This window comes from Botryllus schlosseri, chromosome 2 (assembly GCF_051294905.1).
Source record: "Botryllus schlosseri isolate E-star chromosome 2, Bs_hap1, whole genome shotgun sequence".
Classification (NCBI taxonomy): Eukaryota; Metazoa; Chordata; class Ascidiacea; order Stolidobranchia; family Styelidae; genus Botryllus; species Botryllus schlosseri.
Window position 1 is genome coordinate 38232983 of NC_137237.1, and position 27468 is coordinate 38260450.

The window sequence follows — 27468 nt, forward strand, 5'->3', positions numbered from 1 at the left end:
CCCTAATTTTACGTCCGCCTCCAACTGCTTCTCAATTTCCTCTTTCCAATGAAGTGGAATGGGGGCCGGTGTGTGGACTGCAGTCGGTGTCGCTGACGGATCGATATGAATGGAAATAGGCGGCCCAGTCATGGTTGGTAGTGGGCTGTGTTTGCACTTGTTGAATGTGGATGATGCATACCTCTCAATTAACCACTGCTTCATTTTATCAACATTCTCCGCACAAGGCTGGAATGGCAGCTGCTGGGGGCGTGGAGGAGGCGTGGACCTCCGTGGGCAGCTACATGTTTGATGCGGGTTACCCTCAAGGGTTGACTCTCGTGTCGCGTGGAGTGCCGCTGCCCCAATTTGAGGAAAATCAGGCCCAGTGATGCCCAACTTCTGCATGGCATCTCGACTAAGGTAGAAGAGTTTCGTAGAATCCGTAATGTATACCATCTCAGCGGTTTCTATGACATCGCCAGACACTGCTGCACCCGAAAGTCGCAGAAACACAGCGCCCAAGATGTGGATACACTCATCATTAGCTGCAACCATGCGTTTCTTCACCGGGATGAGATGCTGGTCTTGGAAGCCGCATGCTCGAAACAGTTTCAATCCCATCAAGGATGATTGTGCACCAGTGTCCGATATCGCCTTTATCTTCTTGGGCGATATTTTGGGACGCTGGATATTGAACTGAGCATAATCGGCTTGCCGGGTGGAGACCAAAAGATCAATGGTCGGTTGTGCCTTGCAGTCTTTCAGCAACCAGCCGTATGTGCCATCGAATATGTGGTGGTCCAATATGACTTCCGAAGCATGAGACTCGACAGTGTTATTGGTACGGTTCGATACTGAAGCGATATCGATACCAGAAGCAGTGCCAGTACTAGGAGACGGCGTCTCCGATTGTTTGCTTTTTCGCCAGCAGGCTAGACATTGTTTAAACTCGCGCGACCTCGGCTTACCAAACTTCCCATGCAAGAATTTATACTTCTTCATGACACTGCCACATTTGCTACATTTGACGACTTGGGAGAGATCGGGCGAAGGCGTGCCAGTTGACTTGCTGGCTGCGACACTAGAGTCATGCTGATTTCTCAACTGGGAGGAGGTGGCACGGAGCGCCAGTTCCTTGTTTTCAATAATCTGGACGGTTTCGTCTAGCGATTTTGCATCGATATTCGCAACACCAAGGACTTGCCGCCGAATCTCATCATCAGCCAGGCCAGCGATGACAATATGCTTAACAATTCTATCAGAAAAGTCGTTGACTTGGGTGCAGTCATGCTTGGTACAAGTCATTTGGAATGAGCAAATTCTTGCAGACGATTTAACTGCGGCCAGAAATGCACTAAAGGATTGCCCTTGATCCTGCTGGGCCGAAAATAGAGCAACGGTGCGCATGCTTGTGGCGATTTTGACAACTGCTAGAGATTCGATAGCTTTCAGCATATCACCTTCACTGACCTGATTGAAGTCACCGACTTGTTTGAAGAGGTCGTTCGATAAAGTTATCTCACAGCATTGCCAAAGGTGGCTCTTGATTAGATCGTCGGGCATCTCGGTCCCTTTTTTAAAATCGTCCCATTTTCTGAGGAAGATTTGCCATTCCTCGGCAGTGGAGCCACGCGAAATGACGGGTCGTTCCATGGCAGGGGGTCTCGAACGCGAGACAGGACGACCTGCTGTGTGGATTAGACCGTGGATCGCTAGCTGTGCGGCGGCGCCGGCCACGTCTTCGGTTTCTGTCTCATACTCGCAGTCTTGGATTGGGCAAGAAAGCTTCGGCATTTTTAATCCGTATTAAGTTTGATCATGTGCAACTTTGCATTTATTCATAGGTTAAATACCGTAATAAATGATCAAACTGAAATACAAAATAACAGTTGCATCGACTAGCCTAATCCCTATTGCTCCAACAACTCACAAGACGTGGGTGCCAATACATACATGCACGCACGTCGCACAATCACAACAACAAGAAGACGAGATCGCTCATGCGTTTAGGGAAACTATCAGAGAGAGAGAGAGAGATAGTAGTAAGAGATAATCACACAGCAATAGTTTCACTCTCGCTTACCTCTGTATGAACTCCAGAGTAGCTATGAGTTGTAGTGGGTATTCCATGTTGAAGACGTAGTATGCGGCAAACAGATAACTTAATGCAACGCAGAAGCTGTCGGTGGAAAATATTGCGGTTCTTTCTGAAGTGACCACAAATTCTTTTGGCAAAGTGTACACACCCCCGGGGCTAAAATGAATAGAATTGAGAGTGGTTAGTATAGACCAGGGGTCGCCAACTCAAAACGGGTCTCGGGCCACTTTTCGAATTTCGTAGCGGCCGTGGGCCGCATGAATTCAATATCGATATAGGCTAGGCAACCACGTTTTAAAACTCTACGTCAGTACTGCACTGTGCTACCTAACAGGCAATGGTCATAGTGACCACAAAAGAAGTAATATTCTATTAAAAGGAATGCAAATACAACAAAAAATCATTGTCGTAAATTTCATTTTAATTTGAACTCTGAGCTGCATGTGCACAATACCTGGAAACACATTTCAGCGACTGAGGAATCGATACTGGGGCTAGCGAGATCATTACTAGCTGAAAGACCATCTCCGCGTAAAGCTAGGGTCAGTATTCTCATTAATGGTATGCGTGCCAGTCATTTAGAACCCAAAACACAAATGTGCAACTAGAACTAGATTGATCTGTTGCAAACTTACCGACTACAATCAAAAATGGATGGTTCGGCACGTCTGGGTCTTGGACGGGATCTCCCCTGGATATAGGTACGACCGCCGGTTTTGTTATGTGCATTACACCTGCAGGTTTAGGGATATTGAATAAGATCGCGAATACGTATTTTGATCCCTAAAATCTGCAGAAGTGGTCAGGTTATTACTGGTTCTACCTGTTTTATTTTCATTGTCCCATCACCAATAAGCTAGGCCGGCGTATCTATAGTCATATTGTATCCTCTCATGTCAGTGTTGGGATGACTTGAGTCATGACTTGACTCGTGTCTTGCAAGACTTGATTTGACTCGAGTACCTTTGCAACAATGACTTGAATTAACTCAACGTCTTCGAAATATGTATCGACTCGTGACCCGCAGCAACATTTATGAGCCAATTTCAAGTCATCATGTAGTCGTATCGACAAAAATTGCTGTTTCTTGCATTCGAGTGACTTAACTTGACTCGAGTTACCTATAAAAATCGATTGACTTTACTTTACTCGAGTAAAATGTGCAATGACTCGAGAGTAGTTGTGACTCGAAGGTGGTGACTGGTTCCCAACACTCGCTCCTGTTTTAGAGACTGAAGACATACATGGCAGATAAGTCACCTGAATATGGTAGGCTATCGTATGGAATGGTAGAAGGGATAGCGAGTATATCAGCTAGAACAGGCTTAGAATGTCGATCCGAAGTAAACGGAATATAGGGAGGCCGCGTTAGAGACATTTCGATGTCGTGAAAGGGGATGCGACAATTGTTGCAGTAAGCCGAAGACACTATAGACACTATAACAAGGAGCTTACGCAGGCATCAGTGATGAGCATCGGAGCGGAGTCGGAGTGTATCCGGAGCGGAGTTTTGCCAATTTTGTGATACTCGGAGTGGACCCGGAGTTTACTACAGATATTTTTCTGGAGTTTACCGGAGTGTTGTAAGTTTTGCCCCCGGTATCTTTCGATAGCTCTGACCAGAAGACACTATTGATTACAAACCAAAACACAGACAGTTGACACGTCTTGTAAAGTTGTAATATGACGGGTAACATGCAAAAATGATTGCCCAGTGCATAGCAATCAGCCATCTGCACTGTAATTGGGGACTGGAGAGTAACATAGTGATCTAGCAAGGCATTTTCGTTGAGCAGTGTCTGTAGTTCACAAAATTAAAGGCGCCCAATATCATCCGCAGTGCATCATTTGCTCCCTGCCTTGAGATGCAGTCTTTGAATCCACAGCTGAATGTCACCATATCATGAGATAAGATCTCCAGAATCTTCAATGTTGCTGTCATTGCAGTCTTCTATAGTCACATTCCTCCTTGCGTATTTGTTTCGTGACTGATTTTCATGCTACCCGATTAATTGTGCGAAACATTTACAATCAGCAACATACAACGGGGCTTCGGCTTCCCAATGGTACATTCTTTAGCTACCCTGATTCTTCCAGCAAGTTCATGATCATAACGGAATATATCCCATTATCCTGATGACATTCAACGTAGTAATAGGTCCATTTTGTGAAAATGTATTCGCAACGTTGGTATCAGTTGAAACGAGATAATATGCGATACCACTTTTGTGAGAACTTTTCGCAACTTTCATCGTACTTTGCTACTTTACTACTCTGCAGTGAGAGATATCGATAATAAGTGTTACATCAATATTATATAGAAATATACGTACAACAAGCAAGTTTCTGGATTGAAACAATAATAACTTATACAATGTGTCATAATGATTGAATGACGTTGCGACGAATTTTCGCTAGTAAGATCCGCTTACAGGGGCATACCAGCATCTAAGCCCGCTTCAAATATTTCAACAATACATAAATCACTAAGGTAAGCTGATCTTACCCAGTAAAAACAAAATATTCCGAATTTCTGAACAGCCACACTAAATAACTACAACTGTCTGCTTTGCTCTGCTCGCAACTAGCATCAACTACGCTTCCTTCAATATTGACAGACGTAACCAGTCATCCAGAACTCTTCTGAATTTGCGTCATGTAATGTTTGTTTTTATTGAGAAATGACTTTGATGTGATAAGAAAAATCAGCACCGCAAACAAGTTTCTGCTGCTGGTCTGTCTCAAACTCCAAATTCCAGATATCATGTAGCAGCTTTAAAATTGGAAGTCATAGTCATTTAGTCAACTCCAAGGAGCGGTGATCGGTGCGTCAGTGATGCATCAAGTCTGTTTAGTGCAGCTCCATCAACTGTTTCATGGCGATGCGGAACTTAATTTACTGAAACCTGTGATGTGATCGTCGATGTAAGTGGTAGTTAGTTCGGACTGACTGGTTTTCCTCCGTCGTGGTCAAGTGGGTTACCCACAAAGAGGCAGAAAAAGAGTGACGTGTGGAAGGATTTCACTCTGATGCATGATAATAATGGCCAGTATACTGGGTTTGCGAGATATCAAAATTGCAATGTTTACAAAAGTTGACAAGTGGTACGTCGCATCTTCGAAGACATGTCGAAGCGTGTAAGAAGAATGGATCGCAGTTGAAGATAAGTTCCTTTCTTTCTTCCAACAAAAAAGTAAGCGAGAAATCAAAGGAGAAGTGGCGTGGTGTTGTCTCCTTTGTATCCCATGATATCAGACCACTGAGCTCTGTTGAGGGGAAGGACCTCAAGCAGATGGCTGATGCCTTGATCGAAATTGGGGCAATGCATGGCAAAGTGAGTGCAGACGACGTTTTGCCATTCAGATTTACAGTGAAACCTAAGTTGGATGAGGAGGCTTCATCTTTGAAGCAGAAGCTGTCAGAGGAACTAAGAGTTGCTATCATTGGGATTCTTCGATTCTTCTTCTGGGTTTGCGAGATATCAAAATTGCAATGTTTACAAAAGTTGACAAGTGGTACGTCGCATCTTTGAAGACATGTAGAAGCGTGTAAGAAGAATGGATCGCAGTTGAAGATAAGTTCCTTTCTTTCTTCCAACAAAAAAGTAAGCGAGAAATCAAAGGAGAAGTGGCGTGGTGTTGTCTCCTTTGTTTCCCATGATATCAGACCACTGAGCTCTGTTGAGGAGAAGGACCTCAAGCAGATGGCTGATGCCTTGATCGAAATTGGGGCAATGCATGACAAAGTGAGTGCAGACGACGTTTTGCCATCCAGATTTACGGTGAAACCTAAGTTGGATGAGGAGGCTTCATCTTTGAAGCAGAAGCTGTCAGATGAACTAAGAGTTGCTATCAAGAGTTGCTATCATTGGGATTCTTCGACAAGGTTTTGAATAGCTACCTCTACCGTTATGGATGTTTCGGAGACTGGACAAGATTCTTCGGGTTATCTCGGAGTCTGGGATTGAGCTGCCCGGAGTCGGAGGGACTTTGCCTCACAGACCAAAGTTGTCGGAGGGACTCGGAGTCTGGAAAAGCAGACTCCGCTCATCACTGGCAGGCATGTATGACACTTGCACCGCATAAAAGGAATCGAACTTAATTCATTTTATACTGCGGCCACGTGGATTGGTTATATATCTCTTTAAATTCATTTTACATTTATGCGTGCGAAAGTTACCAGCAACAGCACACTGTCCACGTCATCAGAATACACAAACCGATAAAGACGACAATACCAGCAGCACCGCGAGACCAGTTTTTAATGTAGTTGTATTGACTGGAGTATGGCGCTGAAAACGAAATACTGATCACGCATACCGTCCGTAAAATGCAACTAGTGAGTACTGACACATGTATTGCCGAATCTCATACCCCTCCATGTTCGAGTTGATAAAAAGCATCATACGTGTGCTAGGACACATTATGCCAGTACTTAGTCCTATATAGGGCCAGATTGAGATAAATCAAGGTCTTTTATTCTAATAACAATCACGGCGCCCAACTGTAAGCTATTCAATGCTCAATGTTAAAGTACGAAGTTGCTTGCTTATGCTTAAGTAGCATTATGACAGTAATAAAGGGGAAAGGGGCGCACCTGACGATGATTCCAGTTCTCAAATTTGACTATGGTCAGAGCGGAGTGCCGGTAGGGTATTTCTAGTCTATTTGTGAAATGTTTTTGTGCTATAATTTTACTTCTAATCTAATTTCTGATTTACCTGTAAATGCTACAGAAGAACTGTATATTGCGAAATGAGCCAAGCTTGCTGTACTAATATTTGCTATTTTCATACTTATCAGAATAAACTATGATTTAATGTAAGCTGAACTTGATTCAATGTCCAAGTTTTTGCGAGCTCAGTAATTGTAGTTTTTGTTTTCATTTGGAAAAATTGTACAGTTTTAATTCTAATTCTAATCCAACTTGGAAATAAACTTAGTAGCTATACTTCTAATTCTACTATAATTTGCAAAAACGGTGAAGCTAGAATTAAAATTCTAATCTAATAGTGTAGGGCTGATTTTCTGGTGGCCCAAGTCTGGAAGGCGGTAATATTCAATCTAGTCGAGATTCTGGAAGCACTACGACAATTTCGGTATACATGGAAGAGTGATTTATACATACCGCAATGCAATTTTATCAACGTACACGGAGTGATTCGAAGGCGCATCCCAGTCAACAAAAGTGTGTATATTCAATACCGAACCAGGCAAAGATAGTACAGGAGAGAAGTGAAGGCGTCCGTTTTGACACTATAGTGAGGCGGCACCTTTGATGTTTTCGCGAAACTGACCATCACTTTTCAAATTCATACCGTGACCTCACCGAGACTCGAATCTGGTCTGTTCCAGTTTAAAAGTGGGCGGAGTATAGCCCTCTACCGTTTCCGCCATCGATCGGCACCCCATGACATGTCTAGTTTTTTTTATAGGACTAAATAAACAAAACTTTTCTCTAAAAAATCTCTCTCTCTATCTCATTTTCCAATGCATTCCCCCAGGATGGCGTCAGAGAGTTAAAAATGATGATTCAGTGCGTAGCCGCCGTTGCCAGGTTTCGAACAAGCCGTCAACCATGGCCGTTAACCGAACGGCTCTCCAGATATCGGAAAACCCAAAATACATGAAAAATTTACATATGGGCGTGGTCAGTGAGTGGTCATAATGGTCAAGTTCAAGATAAATACCAAATCGGACCCCTAACGTCCAGTTTATTGCCTGAAACAACGCAGAATACTTTCTCTTGTCATACCCAACCATTTGCATCCATAGTAAACCAGTTTATGCCTCATATTCCGTCACAAACTTGGACTTGAAGTTGAATATGTTCTTGAAAATCACCGAAGCGTGACCACAATTACCAAACCCCCTCAGAAAACATCCCACAACAAGGTTTGATGTTTGAAACGGTGAAAAATTACACAGAATACCGTACAAGTCCACTTCCGATGTTCTGGCAGAATTGCTGACTATATTCTCCACTCGGAAAATATCTGGAAATTTTGCGTGATAACCACTTTTTTATGCATGCGTATTTTCCGCCGAACACCTCATGTAAGATCGTCGGTACGCGAAAATTGACATGTCTTATACCTTCGAATTAGGTATCATATAAATCAGAAGATTGCTAGCTTTTCGTACAGTCCAATATGAGGCCTCTAGGACGTATACGAGCCAAGATATGACCAGATGAAGTTGACCGAAGCCACCAGAGGCCCCAGATTTCAAAAGGGTTAAAAGATCGATAATAATTATTCTTCTTTTCATCGGTCGGCCGGCCAGATTGGTGTCAGCGGTAATTAACCAATCAAACTGCGCATGATTATCACGCGGCTTCACCATGACGTTTCTTCTGCCTAGTTTTGCCAGGTCCGTGAGCACTTGAGGGTGGAGTGATTGTGATGTCATAAGTCATGGGATGTTGATAACCGCTTCGCACTTAAAGTTTGAATTATATGCCGTCCGAACCGGGTAATTGTATTTTCGAGACTGTAGCTTTGGAAGGGAATATGAATGAAGTTCGTCGTTGAGACAAGTTGAGCAAGAGATAGTTCGGGCTGTTATTGAAACTTTTTACATGCTTGCTTAGATGAGTATTGGTAGTCAAATGTTGTTTTGAATAGCAGTTGGGTAGCATTAATTTCTTGTTTACGTTAGGCTTCTAAAATAGGACTGGATATAAATGCTGACTTTGACTTTTCCGTGGCCTGAAATTTCAGGTTGGCGACAGTAGTCAACAGCGTGATACTTGTCAAGCATAATTAATGCTCTAAACGTAATGCGTACTACCGGTCCGTTGATATTTTAATGTTAAACCGCGGAAGAGTGTCGTTACCCCTCACGAAGTCTTGAAGTGTTGCGGTTATGACTTTGACATCATTTGTTAGTACATTCATTAATGTAGGCCAGGGGTCGGCAACCTTTTGCTAGTCGCGGGCCAAATTTCAGGTGTACAACTTTTTGGCGGGCCGGAATTTTTCTTAGTACTATATTTTACGCTCACTTCGGTATATTATCCTACATTGCTGCAATCTCAATCATACCTATCAGAAGACACATGTATTTACACTTCAAGAACACAGAATAAATGTGACAATTGACGCAGCTTGCTTTGTGAACGGTTTTCAACTTCTGGTAACAAGTTAGATGAAACAGGAATCAGACTATATTCAAAATGGACGTCCGAAATACGTGATCTTAGCTTGCTCTTCATGAATTTCATTGTTCAAAACTATTGTTCACGTGCGTACGTGCTTCCAAAAATCGATGCAATTTCTTTTGCATTGTTGGTCAAGCTGGGATAAAGACCAATTTCATGAACGTACTCTTTGTCAAAGTCATGCAGCGATATGCTCTTTGTAGGAAAGTAGTCATTCAATTAAACTGCATCGCATTTCAGAAAGGCCCATTTGAAATTTTCAGGTAATGGTATTGATGTCCACATTAAACGGAGTACTGAATAGTCAGAAGTCATTTTGTAGAGAAGGAATGTCGGAAAAGCGGGCGAATATTCAGTAGTATCACAGTTACAAATGTAGTGTTGGTACTAGGTTTTCTATCCTCCAGTATAGGAAAGTGAGCATAATTTTCTTTGTACTGTTGACATTTCCAGAGTCACAGATTTGCTTTGAATGCGCCTCAACATCTCATGTATTTAGTTGTTTTCCCCCTGAAGCTGCAAATTCAATTTGTTCAGATGTGACGTACGTTAAATGAACCAGGAAAGCAAGATGAGATACCCATTTTCGATTACAAGATTAGGAGTCGGCGATATTTGTGTTTTTGAGGAAAGTTGCTATTTCATTTCTCAGTTCATACAGTCGTGTAAGCATAGCTGCTCGACTTAATGCACGAACATGGCAGATATAGACCTACATGACATCGCCATATTGATTCTCTGCATCTAGTAATATCTGGCGTAACTGATTCAGTTAAAGAGACTAAAATCATATTAACAGTTTTCACCATTGTGGCCAAAACACTAATCAGGTTTGTTGTCTTGGCACACAAACACAATGCCTTCTGGAAAATTAAACCATAGATAGGCTAACTAACATACGGAGGCTAGTTATCTCTAATTGAACAGTTTGAGATTCCGTCATTGCGTCTCAGATGTTCCAAGCGTTTTTGAAGCAAAGGAAGGACACCTTTACTGTCACACCCCATTAGAGTGGTAAACCCTTTAAAAAAGTATGGAACACCTTCGGTTGCGAGATACACCCGATTGATAAGCACTGATCCAGTCTAGTCTATCTACATCTCCTACTTCAACCACCTTCGTTTTATGGCGTAACAATAGACTAATACGATGTAGGCTACTATTATATCGTTGCAATGCATTTTTTCATGCAGTGCTGCACTGCAGATTGAAACTCAATATGAAACGGCGGGCCGTATTCTTGTGATAACTAATTATTATGTCGCGGGCCGGACGATTTTGCTTGGCGGGCCGGATCCGGCCCGCGGGCCGTAGGTTGCCGACCCTTGATGTAGGCTATGTATATTAACGAAACCTGGGATATGCTCAAACCATCTAATTGTGTCTGTATGCAATATCTGTGACTGAATTTACAATCATTGATGTTCGTTATAACGGTTGGCATTTCAATTGTTCAGCCAAATACTATATCATGTCGAATTATTTTGTTGCTATATTTAGCCTTCATTTTACGATGGAGACTGAAGCCATGAAGTGATTTCGATATGCCCAAATATCCGTATAAGTCTGATGGTGAATCGAAAAGAATCCAGCGTTCGCGAAGGCAACAGTTCATAAAATTGGTTCAACCTGCAGCGACAATGTCCATGATCAGCCGATTACCACTTCGTTACTAATAATATCTGGCTGACAGTACATGGCACGAATATGAGGGCAGTGGAATTACCGAGATATCAGAGACCACGCTATGGCGTGAATTTGGAAGAAATCATTCACAATTTGGCTCTGAATGAAGCTAGCGTGCCACACAGTGAGTTGGCTGCTGATGGTAGCTTTGCGTTGCCTTGATCCTATTTTTCCGCCAAGGCACATACTTCTTTGATAAAGAAGATCGTGTTTGTGTTTCAATTCAAGAGCAGGAATAGTTGTATCAAATTTGTCCCGGAAAGAAGATCTCTCTGTATCTCGACTGAAATCAATATGTTGTTTTTTGCCTTTTATATGACCGTCTGTCTGTATTTGACCGGTATTTTGAATTTATGCTCGAGATGGATTTTATTATAACTGACACGATAATGGAAACATATTGTCAAATTGTGATGTCTTCCAACATAAAGTTAATTTATTCGCCAGAAAGCAACAATGATTCAGGTAGCGATGCAGTTATACTAGCGATTGTAAGCTTCAGTAGCGAGCGGGTTAATGCACTGCAACAAAAGGGGTATAATGAGTCTGCAGCTGAATTGCGAAAATTGTTTTTTTTTTGAAGCATCATTTTAACATCGAATGCGCATGATACGCCGGGCGATCGCTTCCCATTTTATTGACTGGGTGGTAGACATGAATTTGTTCCAAACGCAAGTGGCGGTCTGATATGCTGATAAGGTAGCAGGACAAGTGCTGCAAATTTCACGAGCAGTTTGGAAGTTCGTCGTTCCTAACGTCTATTGGCAGTATATATTACTTGTAGTCTGAAAATCGACCTATGCAAGCGAAAGTATTTCTAACTTTACATATTGTTTCAATATCATATGTCAATCTCTCCACACCCCATTGCCTCTATGTTAGATTCATATCGCTGGAGAGCATTTGGTTAAATTCAACACAGCTTTCATGCAACAATGTAGTGTGTGGTTCTCAAGCGATGGTATTCGTGAAATCATTTAGTTCACTCACAGTGAATGCATCTCTATTTAAGTAATATTATTATTACTGAAAATCCGAGCGGTGCTTATCGCCATTTATGGCCTTTTGGGCCACGGTTTTCGGGTAATTCAAATCTGGCGGTAGCTAAATGAACGTATTTCAACTTAATACGAACTCAGCAACGGTAAGTAAAATTATAGTTTTCACAACTCATCAATATGTTTTTTCTATGTCAGAAATACTTTATGCGTCATTCGACTCAGTTACACCCCGCCTTGATCGGCTTGCGAAGAAGAAACAATTGTACCCACACATTAAATTTCGCCTTGATGGTGTGTGTTAGCTCGTGGGATGCATTTGTCCTGAAATGTCGGGAATCAATAATTTGCTAGTCCGCTTATATTAACAATCCTATATACATTTGGGTTAGATTTGAGTTTTGCGTTAATTTTTTGGTACACAGTAAAATCAAATAGAGCGTCAAGGTGGTACGCGGTACGAAAAAGGCTGACAACCACAGATGTAAAGTGTGAACCAGTGGTTCTTAACCTTTTTTCCTCCAGCGCCCCTTTCCAAAATTATCGTGCTCTAGCGACCCCACCCCACCCCATATTGTAAGGACTGTAATAAAGACATTGGGTAAGAGGGAGTGTCGTAACAGCACTTCGCCAGTACCCCTAAAAAAACGATTGTCTTTGGCACCCATAGCGGTATAAACCAAACTTCTTGGAGCATCGCCCCAAAGAACCCCGTCGCGTGATTTCGATAGTCAGCAAAGTTTGTGAGGCCTGGTCGCCCTAGGCCCCAAAATTTTCTATAATACATCAATGGATAGGTGGTAATTGCATATATATGTCACTATAAACGTTTTATCTTCTCAGCCCACGTAATCACATTTACCAGTAGCGCTGACTTGGTTGTTGTCTTGGAAAATGAAGGCCAGGTGTTTAATAATTAAACATATTCGGGCGTGCCCGTTGGTACAAATTATTTCATTACATATTGTTATTTTGTTACCTCTTGTCCGCTATATAGTCAAAAGATATTGAAACGTATTTAACTAGAGTAAGCAGACGGTTCAAAATTGGTATTTCTTCTCTAGCAAATAATTTTTCTCTGATAGATGTTATTTGTCCTGTCGGGTGCAGATTGCGACGACATGATAATTCGGCAAGAGCGATTTAAGCACCTATGGACCATTAGACTTATGTACATCGACATTTACGGTCAACGTAAGGGCAATCTTCTTCGGCTAAGATTTTCTCGCTGACGATCATTTTGGCACACTTCTCGGAGTCCCATATTAGCCGGAACTTCATATGTCTTCGTTCATCGTGGCGTGGTAATGTCCGACGCCGAAATGCCTATTTCTATTTTCTATAATTATGCGTATTTTTTTTGTCGTCAAAACATAATGTGTAATTTATGTTCATTCACCGAAATAATTTAGGGCATCCTTCGAGCTCACCCCCTCGATTGGTGGTGTGGGTTGCAGCAGTTTCGGTCCTGGTAAGAGGTCAAAGTCTTTTCGGGACGTTAGTATTGGAAATATTGCGCGCTTCCATCGCGCTCCAGGACCACTCGACTATAATAAACCACATAATAATTGTATGTGGTATATTCAGGATCAAACCAAGGTGGTTATAACAACAATCGGATATACAGTCCCATACCCTGTGGTTCGAACCAGATGTACACATCCAGAATTCAGATCTGCGATTAAAAATACGGGAGAAATTAACGGTATTGGATTTTGTTTTAGCGTTTTGTGTGATTAAGTAAGTAAACTGCGAATGGGATGCATATATCTGCTAACATTGAATTTAGTACTGAGCCCAGTTAATAATTTTAACATGAATGTGTTCCAAACAAAGCAACTCATATTATATAACGTTCATGTGAGGTTGTGGACCACAACACTAGATAGTATCATCCTTTATGATACGATGGAGAAAGACACTGACGACTTAATTTTGTAGCTCTCAAGTACAAGTATATTTAGTTATTCCTTTCGTGCACAAAGCATATTTATGTACAAGGGGCTCTCACTCTCAAAAGTGATATACAGTGCCTCCTTCTTCGATTTCCACACGCTGTGCGGGATATAATACCTAGTTCGAAACACCTCGTTGAAAATAACCTTAGCAAGCGTGACGGTAGTGTTTTAACTGGAAATTGGCTATCGAAAAGTACGCGCACTCTGTTTTACACGAATTATAACAACCCAGTACATTTATGAAAACATTTGTAGCAAACGTCGCAGCGTAGCGCGACCAAAAATTTCAAGATTTGACATGTTTTGTGGAATGCATATTTGCTCTGAATACTCATTAAGGATATGTCCTACTACTACATCATCTACTGCGAAGCCATTTTTCTTCAGCGCCCCCCATATCGCCCCCTGAGCCCAGCGCCCCCAATATCGCCCCTGATCGTTTCCGCCCCCTTCAGAATCGCCAGAGCCCCCTAAGAGGGCGCTGGAGGCAAGGTTAAGAACCACTGGTGTAAACGATTACCGTCGTAATGAGATTCAGACATTTGAGTCAATACAGTCCCACTTACGAAGCTCTGAGAACAGGAATTGGAGCAGTTGAAATCCCCGTACGGAGTGCTAGTACTCGCGCATGCGATGTAATCGCCGTCGAGACACAGAACGATTAACCAGATTGTTGACCCCGCAAGTGCCTGACAAATATGATTGAATCGATAATTGTGGCGAGACAAATGGCGTAGGGATTATATGCTAATGACAGTAATCCATTACGCTCGAACATAGGTTTTGACTATCAAACTCCACTGCGCGTGTAGTGCCTTCAAAAATCAGAGACGAAACTAAGCTTGAATTAGCTAGCAAAGCAAGGATGAAGACGGACGGACGTATAAGATGAGGCTGAAGAGCAGAAAATAGGCGCATAACTGTATTGAGTCATTTCTGGCGATAAGCACCACTATTGCTCTAAGAATATTGATAATACCAATTATTTGTGAATCCGACGATATTTTCTAATGAATACGAAACGCGAGGGCAATCCTACGTTGGACGCATTTGAACAGAAGAACCTGATAACGTTTCAGACAACATCTTACCCATAGTAGATCCTTCCAAAAAATTTCGCAGCAATCACTGTTACATCCAGCAAATCCGTGGTAAACATATAACTGATGTTTCTTATCTCCACCTAAAATATCAAACCGCGCCTTCAAATACACCCATTGAAAGTTGAAGCATTCGATTTCCAGACGTATCTCCATACTAGTACTTTTTCGAAAGTTAATGTTACTTGTTCCATTTTGAGATAGGTCAAGATAAGAGTAGTACTTCCTTCGATTGATTTTATCCTAGTCTTGATATTTTAACGTTCTGACATTAGGCCTATACATTTGCCAACAAAGCAAGCAGTCTATCTATTTCAGTCATATTTACGAATACCACCCAAAAACTACCACTGTAACCAATTAATGAGAATGAAAATATTGTTTTAATTCAATTTTGTTTTCCTGTCACTTCCCCGAATACCACATCAGATAAGATAGTAGCACGTTAAAGTAATAAAACAATACTTCATCGCTGCCGAATGGCCAATCGCGTAGTTCGCATACAAAGTAAAGTAGTCTACTACAACCTTCGGATCACATCCCGCCATGATCACCCCAGTATTCAATTTTTTTTAATTAAAAAATGCAAAAGGAATCGACCTGGTGAACAAGGCCATTGCTGCCGAGCACCATAATTCAATACAACAACAACAGCAACAACGACAACTTACGGGATTTTGCGCCATAGATGAAAAGAATGAACAATAAATACCATTTCCAAAGTGACTGTATAAAATATGGTACGAAACGTCAAAAAATATTATCGAACAAAGTAGTGGCAATAAGATACAATTGTACGCTGTATGACAGGGTGCAGTAACCTTTCGTTTTAAAGAAGTGGTTTTCAACCGCCTGTTCGCGGACCGGTATCGGTCCGTGGCAAGTTACCTGCCAACTCACCAAATATATGTTGGAGGTTTATCTAGGATCCTCCTCGCTATATAACCCGCGTAAACTTAGAAGTGAGCCGTTCTACAAGTCGGCATATCGGTCTGGTGTAAATGACCATTGTAGTCGACAAACACCATGAATACCACAAACAACAACAACCTGCCGATCCCCCAAATATATGAAGATTTTTTTAGCTCAACTCTAAAATACGAGGAGCTGGGTGATTTCTTCATTAATTAGAAAAATAAAATGTCAAGTTACAAATTGATTAAGAAGTTTGAATAGTATAATTCTGCATGTTGTCGTTATAGAGAGTTCACGGTCTACTTTGAGCGTACATTAAAATGGTGCAAGTGTTATACGCAATTGTTTAATAGTAGTCCACAACTTGTTTCGGACATGTTATATGATAAAACCACACAGACGTTTAAACAAACTTCGTTTAATTCTAACAGTGCAAGTCAGCGATTTGGCACTGTCACAGAGGCCATAACAAACAAAGGATTCCGAGCAGTCACAATCAACCTTATGGTATTTCAAAGGGACAGTTGAGAATTTTAGGAAAATGTTTATTTGTGTGTCGATGTTAATTTTGTTCTTTAAAATAGTCCTTCTGTAGATTCGGAAAAGAATCAGATGTACACGCATTCATTTTGTCACTCCTCCTCAGCATTTCTTCATTTAGTAATCATATTGTGACTCGCGATTTTGCTCATTCTCGTGATTTTAGGTTTTTAGCGTATAGTTTTTTTCTCAAGATGAAATGCCAGCGACCTTCAAACTTTGAACGTACCAAAATCAGCTAAATTCGCTGACATCTGAAAAAATAGAGCCAATTTGCAAAACGAATGGATTTTCAGAGATTAAAGTCGCTGAAGTATTCTACAATGGTTGTCATTGCGTATATTAAATAGACACACACATGGCTATAATATATCTAAGGTTTATAAAATGAAATATTCAATAAAATAATAACATGACGAAAAAGTGGAATTCATTCTTAAATCTGGAAGTAAGAAATTCAGTTCATTCAACAATGTCCCCGGTCAATGAACGCACCACAAAGTAAATCTTTTATTGTCCCCAGTGAAAAAATTGTGTCATTTAATTCAGGGATCTTCTACCGTACTCCCCAAGGTGTACCAAAATTATAAAAGGGTGTACCACTCAGATGGGGTGTAGCGGGGTGTACCAGATCCGCAATAAAAATGGACCAATGACTAGCTATCACAATAAATAGGCGAGTTTATGCTTCGGAACGTGTTGAGCAGGTGTGCAATATCGTACAATGTCCATTGTTCATAGCAGCCGTACGGAGCTCGTAAATTACATTTTTTGTGATGTCATAAGCAAGTGCTTCTCATTATTTAAACGTTGGTAATGGGAGTTATTAGTTGATGTTGGAGTAGAATAGGATGGAGTTGACATGTGGTCACTTGCGATGTCTGTCTTTAAAGGTTCTTGAGGAAATCGCCGCGAGAGCTCAGAAATTCTGAATTGGTACTTCCTCCTAGATGCTTATAAATAACGCACCGTAAATAATTGCAGGGCGTAGCCAGGGGGTCGAGTTTGAGGACCACTGTGCTAGACTACTGGATGGTGGTCCGGTAGCCTCGAGCCGTGATTAGTATTTAGCACTTTCAATGCGTTGGAGCTTTGTTCATACGTATTTTCGCAGGCCATACATTGTAAAAAATGAACATGGATTTTATCATGGAAATGACATGACTCGCTCCGTCTCATGTTGATTCCATGAAAATACCGACATGGTTTTAAAATCTCATGTTCACATGACAAAAACTTCCATGTTGAGACATGATAAGGCATCCATGTCTATGGTTATCAAGGGAGAGTATCACGTTGAGCTTCGATGATATCATCATAATTATCATCATCGTCGTCACTGAGAGAGAGGGAGAGAGAGAGAGACAGAGAGGAGGGAGAGAGAGAGAGGAGGGAGAGATAGAGAATAGAGCAGAAAGAAGAGAGGGGGGGGAGAAAGATGGGAAAGAGAGCATAGAGAACGGAGAGGGAGAGAGAGGGAAGAGGGGGAGGGGAGGAGAGAGATAGGGGAGAGAGAGAGGGGGAGAGATGGAGAATAGAGCAGAAAGAAGAGAGGGGGAGAAAGAAGGGAAAGGGAGCATAGAGAAAGGGAAGCGAGAGAGAGAGGGGGAGGGAGAGGGGAGGAGAGAGATAGGGAAGAAAGAGAGGGGGAGAGAGTTATCAGACTTATTCTCGTTTGCACCATTGAGATGGTTTGACAATTGAGATGCGATAACCATGCTATCCCTGAATGCTGAACGTTGAGCCGGATAGCCACGGATACCAGATTTTTAGTGTTTGGTCTGACATGGCCGGGAATTGATCATACGACCAACCGATCAAGAAGCAGGACGCTTTACCATTTCACTATATCGCTATTACAGCTGAGTGACAAGTAAACATCGTTACATCCTCCCAGGATATATTGCAATACACAAACAAAGTGATTCGAAAATAGCTACATCATCGCACGCAAACATAGCCGTTCGGTTACGGAGCCATAATGACTCCGGATTATCTGGTTACAAGACCAGTCATGCGTAAACTGTAGCGTTCAATTCAAAAGGATTGGGAAAAAGAGGAATTTGGTAGAGTTGGTCATTTCATGGGTTGTCTTTGTCAAAGTTGCAAAGTTTATGGCTTGTTGCTGTATTAACCGTGGATTGGATGGTAAGTATTGATGTATTTATTATGCCTGCCTTCGTTGTAATATATCCGCCGAATCTATAATGCGTCACTGGGTATAGGCGAACCGGAAGCAACTTAGCGGTATTCAGTCAGATACCGGTATATAGCGAGAACTGCCTAACGGCTGCAAATAGTGATCAAAGTTTACTGCGTATCCATTTGTATGTAGTTGTAGATCATGTGGGAGTTGGTAATGCGTTAGTAGTTCTAGACGTTACACAAGTTCCCTTGCTTTAATTTTGTACCGTACTGGGCAATGTTAAATTGAAGTATTTATCCAACTGGAGGAATAGTAATCCTGAGGTGATTGAAAAAACTTCAGTTTTAAAAAATATGGGATATCATGCTATACTCGAGCCTTTGATTCAAGATTTGAAAACCCTAGAAACATAGGGAACTGATGTAAATTTGTATTTTTACAGATATACATACTGCAGTTGTATGTAATATTACTCCTGTGATATTTGTGACATTGAAAATGAGCCTGCTGGAGATCATGAACGAGTGATTACAGTGGATCACAGATCTGAGATAGCTGAAACTCTGAGAACTGTATTTCGGAGTAATATCGGGGACAGTATATTCAACTTCTATATTACGACGAGGCATTTGCCTCGTATGATCTCTCGGCAATTCAAGATAAAGGAGTAATATGACTAATCTTGACAGAAGATGAAAGTAAGTAAATATTACCACAAATAAATTGGTAGGCTACTATACTAGGATTACACTCATAACGCATATTGGAAGAGTTGTTTCGGGGTTCCGAAGGACACTGATTCCAAATATGACCTTGGTTTTATCAAATTGTCTCTGGTTTTGGTGATATCCCATGGGGTTATTTTGACTAACGTCACATTTCACTGTATGGTCCCGATAAAAAAACGGCTATGAAAGTAAATCTACTTGTTATACTGAACACTGTATTAAATCAAAATGCAGTAAAATGATTATATATAGGGTAATTGGATTTATCATAATTGGAGTTTTTTATAGATAATTTCTTGAGAGACCACATCATGTTTAGAGTGGTGCCCCTTTAATTTCAACCTTGCAATCGATTTCTTACAAGCACGTTCATTTTTTTGTGCTGAAGAGATATTTCCATGGCTAAGCCAAGTATTATCGTGACTCTTCTATACTTGTGCAGAGAAAGCTGTTTGCAAAGTCAACACATCTACCCTTCCGAAGACGAACTTAGCGTCGACAAGCACCAAAAGAAAATAAGTCAGAGTGGAAATAGAGGGTGCCAGATGAAGAGATGCTGCAAGATAGAATTAGAAGAACTTTTAAATCACGCCACCACAGTGTCGTAAACGGAACATCAGCAAGAATACTGATGGAGATTGAAGATATACCCAGTTTTGACCCATGCTCCCTTGGTAGGTACAGCCTAACGCAGTGGTTTCAAACACAACATTGCCATGATCGAGTCAACCTGCGACTTTGCAACAAACTCACAAAGAGTTCGTTTTTCAGAATGCTATGATAGTACAAAACAAACTACATATATATATTGCTGAAATAATTTACGATAGTTGTGACATCCCAGCAAACACGAAACAGCCCATTGAGGTTAAAAAAACGTATCTACAATGCTTAGGAACGTACAATCGATGGTCAGAAAAACATCCTGAGATACTAACATCCCTGTATTCCCATATTTAGGCATACCTGAGGGTGGCTGCGGACACATACACGTATCACAGTACACATTGCCTTTGATGAACTTATAATTCATACAGAAAACAGTGTCAACGAAAGTCAAAGAAAATAATTTAGAACGAAACGATGTCAAAGAAACGAATGAAAAAATAATCAAGCCAACTGATTATGTGTCTTCTTCATCTTCTGATGACGAGGATAAGACGCTGCTTTCTGCCTTTTTCCCCATAGAACCCTACAGACAAACAACAACATTGAATGTTAAAGACATGCTCGATCCTGTTTAGATAGCTCTTAGTACTACGCAGTGTTGGGATGACTCGAGTCACTTTGCAAAAATGACTTGACTCGACTCGGCGCTCCAGATATGTGGATTGACTCGTGTTTCGGAGTAAAATTCACGAGTCAATTTCAAGTAATCAAGTAAACGGTGTCAATTAAATCACCCTATATCTTATGTACGTTCGGATTTTTTGCGATATGCCGGTATCACTTGTGAGAGCAAACAGCCATTCACTGATCGCACCTTTCACTGATCCTGTTGTTACATCATAATTTAATTGACCGCAAACGAAACGGTCACAGCTTATGCTTGCGTTGTCGTCGCCGTAGTAGTTTATTCTGTTAGCAAGGTATCTTTGTTTCTCAGACAGCACAGTGGTTAAATTGCGCGGTGCTATCTTTTACCAACTCTCTTGTATAATTTAAATCGAACGAATATAGTCTATGCGTCCCTATTCTCAAGGAAGGGTAGTATATTGTACCTTATCAATTTATTGCAACTTCTCGAGGCTTCGTATTCGATCCTCTATTTTGGCTGATAATAGAACGTAGCGTGTAGCTATAAAGTTACTCACATATGCTATTAGCAGTTCTACGTGTGAGTGATAAAACGCCTTTTGCATTTATATTTAACTTTATATTATTTGATTGAAGATAAATGACCGATTAATCCGTCTTTTACCCAGCAAAATGGAATGACTTTGCATCTTAATCACTCATACTCCGAAAACCGATTGACTTGACTCGAGTCCAAATCTGCAACGACTCGAAGGTAATGACGTGATCCCAACACTGGTACTACGCATCTAAATCAGTAACAATAATGTCATGAAAAGTCAATGTGCAATGTGCATTTATGTCTTGACCAAGCTAAGCGCAAAAATTCATCAAAGTTAATTAATTCGGCGAAAAGCAGTGCTGCTTGCATATATTGTGGTAGCCTCTATATAACGTTGGGATTATTTGGCAAGGACAGGAGTATTCAGCACCTGGACGTATAAACATCTACACCAGTGGTTCCCCCCATGGGCGATATTGCCCCCCAGGGGGCGATTTGGTGGTCTAGGGGGGGCGAAAATAGCGAAGGGGGCGATGACGGTTAAAACGGCTATTTTGGAGTCAAGTCGGAGAAATGACCTTCAACCCACGAAAATTCAGTTGCAAACGTGTAAAATTTGACATCGAGGCGAAAAGTTGACCCTTTTATTAGTCAACCCGCCGTTGATCACAGATTGTGTACCGATTTTTCGGTTCACAAAATCTGGGGGGCGATGATCGGCGTTGAGCTTGAAAAGGGGGTGATGAGTCGAAAAAGGTTGGGAACCACTGATCTACACTTTCGGCTAAGGCGCTTCCAAGTAATGTCCCCTACCGCAAATGTGTGGTGCTCACACGGTCTCTGCGCACAAAAAATCCTGGCTTCGTTAGTACATCAGCAATGATATTTTAGTCATTGACATCCCAAATTTCTCGCTCAAGCAAATGCAATTGTTGGTCGGCGAATTCACAATAAATTACATTGGTAATAATTTTTAGGAAATATAACTAATTTCAAGAATTTCGTGGGCCACTCAAAACCTTCTCGCGGGTCACGGGTGGGCTGGCCTGTTATATGGCGACAAAAGTGTTAACAGAATATAGATACATCGCTCTGCAATTGTGTGTGCATAATTGGTTGATTGGTGAGTGAAGTCATATCACCCATGACTGTTAGAAGACGATTTTTACGGTCATTATTGGATATATTAGCGACTACGAATGTAGGCATTCTACACTGTACAGTCGGTTTATAGATAACTAGTTATCTGTAGTTTGCTCAGGTTTGCTAAATCAACCGTTTTTTTAATCCTGAGGAATGCGATGATTGACTTGGTAGATCACCTAACTTTACTATCTCTGCCCAAGGACTGGGTACACTGTGAATCCGGCACTAACCCAGGGCCGGAAAAATCTGGCTTGCGAGAAGGTTTTCAGTGGCCCGCGAGGCAGTTCTCGAAATTAGTTATAATATCAACAGCAAATAAATTACCCAGGTAATTTAGCGTTAACTTGCAAGACCAACCGAAAATTTGATTAGCCTCACCGCGGACTTATTACCATAAAGTAGAATATCTCGTAAGAGATTTATTTGTCTTGATGTTTTTTAGCGCTGCGCTCGATTTATTGCCAATCGATTTTTTGCTTTTAGTATTGGTGCCTCCTCCTGAAACGTCTAATTTACGGAATTGAAATTAGCTATATTGGCAATTATGCGAGAACATGTCGTCCGACATGCGACTTCGCGTCTGCACTCGCGAAAAGATCGTCGGCGATGAAACCTTTGCACAAAGTGATAGACGCGCTTTCACTGAACTCTTTGATATTGATATGTCCAAGAGTTGATTAATCATGTCCAGGCCAAATGAGCCCAGCGGTTTACAGCGACGACCCACAATATATGCAACTAACATTATTTTATCGCCCGAATTCTTTCATTAACTTTGAAAAAATTGAAAAAGGTTGGTCACCCCAGCACAAACCATAATAGACTTGCAATGTTCAATTACATAACATTCTGTTGAATAACATTACATCGTATCGCATTTGATTAATTGAACCATGACACTGAATTGGTTAATCGGTTGAATAATGATTGACAAGAATTTTTTGATACCGTGCATCAGGGGTGGCCAGCCTTTTCGGCAAAAGGGCCACATGAGATTTCCGAACCATAGCGCGGGCCACTTGAATGTTGATGTGCTTTTTTAGTCGTTCAATGGGAGCGAACCGGATTATAGGTAACGGTCAAAAAGGACTCGTATTACCACACATCAAAATGGTTAACAATTATGTCATGAAAACATGTCGTATTCGCGCAAAGCGCGAAAATTTTATTGAAGTTAATGAAAGAATTACGTCAATAAAATAATGTGAGTTGCATATATTGTGGGTCGTCGCTGTAAACCGCTGGGCTCATTTGGCCTGGACATGATTAATCAACGCTTGGACATATCAATATCGAAGAGTTCAGTGAAAGTGCGTCTATCACTTTGTGCAAAGGTTTCATCGCCAACGATCTTTTCGCGAGTGCAGACGCGAAGTCGTATGTCGGACGACACGTTCTCGCATAGTTGCCAATATAGCTAACATCAATTCCGTAAATAAGACGTTTCAGGAGGAGACACCAATACTAAAAGCAAGAGATCGATAGGCAATAAATCGAGCGCAGCGCTAAAAAATATCAAGACAAATAAATCTCTTACGAGATCTTCTACTTTATGGTCATATACAAAGATCTACGAAAATGGCTCCTGGCTACGCCAACACGTCGGAACTGATATTTTAGTCATCAACAGCTCAAAGTCCGAGGTGAGGCTAATCAAATTTTCGGTTGGTCTTGCAAGTTAACGATAAATTACCTGGGTAATTTATTTGTTGTTGATATTATAACTAATTTCGAGAATTGCCTCGCGGGCCACTCAAAGCAGGCGGGCATGCCGTATTTGAGTGAATACCAGTCAAGCCTAAGAACTGTAATATCTCTGAAGTCCATGGACCACGTCAAGTATACATATTGAAATCATACCTTCCATTGACATCCGCCTTTCTGATGAGGGAAGTGGCGCAGCGCCTCCATGACAACATGAATGTAAGATTTTTCGGTCAGAGCCCCACCATGGATCCTTTTACAAGCTCCTTAAAAAGCGATATCACAAACATTACTGATACTATTTACAAATCAATAAATATTAATATTTAGTGTAAATCCTCAGCGGTTCTCAAACTGAGAGGTGTGAAAGCATCACAGGGCAGGCACGATGCCCATAGAGATATTCGATGTTTCTTGGCCTTCAAATGAGTTTCCCTATGTCAGTCTCATGCCAATATAACATAACATTCGCACACACGGCAGTCCTGCTGTAGACGCGATATAGTTCAGGCTGGTAACGTAGTGTAGCGAGAACACCCTGCATGCTGCCAAACAATGTGTTGGGGTCGCTAATATTCTGGCTGCTCGTTTTAACATTTTTGATATGAGGATAAAGGGGGTGGTGGCGAAAATTTTAGCTATTGTCAAGGTAGCGTGGCAAAAAAGTTTGAGAACCACTGAGCTAGCTCAACATTTACATGGGTTGTAAGGTAGGCTACTGAACACATATAGATAAGTTCGAAGGTCAACATAAATGTTGCTCACTATATATGATCTTGTACAACGCGAGCTCGTTAAAAGCCTCCTTCCCACACTTTCCAACACGGCTGTAACTGCTCCACACACGGGCAGTAGCGACCTTTTTCATGATGGATCTGACAGATTGGCCAATTGTGTCGCCTCCAACTGAGCAGAATCCAGCTACCTGAAATCATAATATACAAACAGAATTATTCAAGTGCAACGATCATACCCGGCAAGGACTCCACAAAAAGACTTGGACAACTACAAATGTTTTAGCTTTTCCTGATTAGATTGGAATTAGATTTAAATTAGAATTATAGCTACAGTTTGTATACAAATTAGATTAAAATGACTAAATTCGTGAGAACTTGGACATCGCATCAAGTTCCAAATCATGGTCCATTCTTATTATGGACATGAGAATAGCAAATGTCTGTACCGTACAGCAAGCTTCGCTCGTTTCACACAATACAGTAGCCTTTACAGGGAAACCAGAAATTGGATTAGAAGTAAAACAAAAATGCATTATCATGCATCCGAACCTCTTGCTTTGAGTCTGGAGTTTTAACTAGGATTGCAGAAAGGTTGTGAGAAGACTGCTAACGTTACGTCACTGCTATTTCAATGCAATGTGCCGTAACTTTCCAGTTGACTGAACAGTAGCTATAGATATAGGTATTGATAACTAATCTACGGATAGATGTGCAACACGTGGCTGACGGTTGAATGCTGAAATTGATTTCAGTTTCAAATTATTATTTTTTTTTCAAAATAAGCTATTCGCCTGTGCCCAACAACACTATTCCGCACTAGCAGAAACGGCTTCGTCGTTGTACCAACGCATGGTGATTATTCGTCAAAATTACTACTATGAACGTACGTACAGTGTACTGTAAGTAATCCGATGTCGTCCTGGCAGTGGCACTATAGATTTCCCTGCGCGAGATGGATATTCTTGTTAACTCGTTGCAAAATGCCGCGGATGAGGCATTTTCAGGAAAACAATAAATTAGATTATAATTATAGCAGAGGAGCATTTCACAAATTAGATTAGAGCATAGACACATTTCACAAATTAGATTAGAATTAGATTACTGGCATTTCGCTCAAATTTAGAATTACCTAGTTGTCCAAGTCTGACTCCAAACGTACTATGAAATTCTAACTTTGGCCCTGGCACCGAAAAAGGCTGGGAACCACTGCTCTAGGCAATACCATCAGAAACTTGATAAGGAAAGAATGAACGTAGTTGATAATACCGCATCGCTTGCAAATTCCTTGTTGTCCAGCAATCTTTTATCAAACTGCTTTAAATCCTCTTTACTGGCTACTGGCGCTGGGATAATATCTTCTGCAATTAATTGCGATTTATGTTTGTTGGTTCTTTTGCTTCTTATGCTCTGCAGTATTTCCAGCATCATCGGCTGCATTCTTGTCAAAGTCTCTTGGATTTGTTCCAAGGGATCTGGAACGTGTGCTGTAAAAAAATAACATTATTGTTGGATGATGATTCTTGATAATCAGCAGGGCAATTACATACATCAATCTCAATCACATACATACACTGCAAATACAGATTGCTAAAAAACAGTCGTCCCGCCTTCAGTTATATCATATTGGGCTATATTTTACCTTGATATAAAACGTTACATATATATTGAACAGGAAAATAGGAACTAGTGCAGTATATGCCCGCTTTACTCGTGTGTCTACTTGACGTCATTCATCATGATTCCCCATGATCCATTAATTCAATTGCCTTCTTCTATTACTTAAACCTTTTTTTCTTTTTATTCTCTCGTTTTTCCACACGAGCTAAAAAATGCTGACTCAGCATTTTTTCTAATTACGAGGTTTCAGTTTTGTCCGTTTTCCCTCATCATATCACATATGTACACTCTGCCAAAAACAGCTCTAAGTCTCTTGTATGACTGTGGGTGGGATAGGGCCTTCGCACAACACCACTTCTTGTACATTTGATTGCAGCAATACGAGTCCCTTATTCCTTAGATCTGCTGCTTTCAGGCAAATTACCACATTCCGCCTTTTGCTTTTCTTCGTTAGCGTTTTGCTCAAATGAATGAATCTCCTGTTCATCCGTTCAATGCCCGCGGACATTATCTGTCTTGCATTGTTTTCGGTCGTCATGTGGTACAACACCTCGTTACCTTCATATTTACAGTATGGAGGGGGCGTCCCTTTTGTATGTCCATGGGCGGCCGCCAGACCATATTTCGAGGTTATTGCTCTGTCGCACCTTTGCATGACACTCTGTACTTCGTCCATTTCAATTTGTCCCCCAGTTTTCTTCTGGAAGACGCCACAAATATCATCCCAGGGATGGAACCCGTTCACCGAGTTGTCGCAAAGTTCATGTCGACAGTGATACATCAGCATCTGCTGTATTTTTTCCGGTCGGGGTCTTTTCTGTCGGTACGAAACGCTCTTTTTCTTGGGAATCGTCGCCCAAACATGTGGATCATCTTCTCCCGCAGCCATTTCCATCCAATAAGATCGAGACAATCCATCTGACGTAAATACCTGCATCGTACTTAAATGAATTACCTCTTTTATTTGGAATCCTGCTAGATGATTTAGCCACCTCTGAATTAGGGGTTTTGGGCTTGGATTTTTCGCTTTGTCCGTCATTCTTTTGAGGAGCCCAAAAACCCCAGTATTATCAGTGATTATTGTAAAGGGTAAGGCTCTCAACATTGATTGCCATTTTTCCACCGAATCCTTTAAGGCTTTCAATTCCTTTGT

General features: G+C 41.2%; 2 protein-coding genes across 2 annotated transcripts in view; one reads left to right on the forward strand and one right to left on the reverse strand.

The window, feature by feature from the left end:
* Positions 1–27468, forward strand: part of LOC145434587 (uncharacterized) — a 191676-nt gene that overhangs the window by 83023 nt on the left and 81185 nt on the right. The gene's annotated exons all lie outside the window — the stretch shown is intronic.
* On the reverse strand, positions 20321–26177 carry LOC145434584 (uncharacterized). The gene is made up of 4 exons (XM_080311923.1): positions 25965–26177; positions 24727–24886; positions 24118–24227; positions 20321–20505 (listed from the first exon to the last, which is right to left on the reverse strand). Exons 1-4 carry the CDS (start codon positions 26133–26135, stop codon positions 20437–20439), a joined length of 510 nt encoding a protein of 169 aa, XP_080168049.1. The 5' UTR covers positions 26136–26177; the 3' UTR covers positions 20321–20436.

Bases quoted from the DNA above. Each gene is read 5' to 3' on its own strand.
- LOC145434584 (XM_080311923.1), bottom strand. From the start codon at position 26,135: ATGCAGCCGATGATGCTGGAAATACTGCAGAGCATAAGAAGCAAAAGA. The intron at 24,887-25,964 runs GTATTATCAACT...TTATGATTTCAG, and splicing joins AGGAATTTGCAAGCGATGCG to GTAGCTGGATTCTGCTCAGT. The intron at 20,506-24,117 runs GTATGATTTCAA...GTTTGTCTGTAG, and splicing joins AAGGCGGATGTCAATGGAAG to GGTTCTATGGGGAAAAAGGC.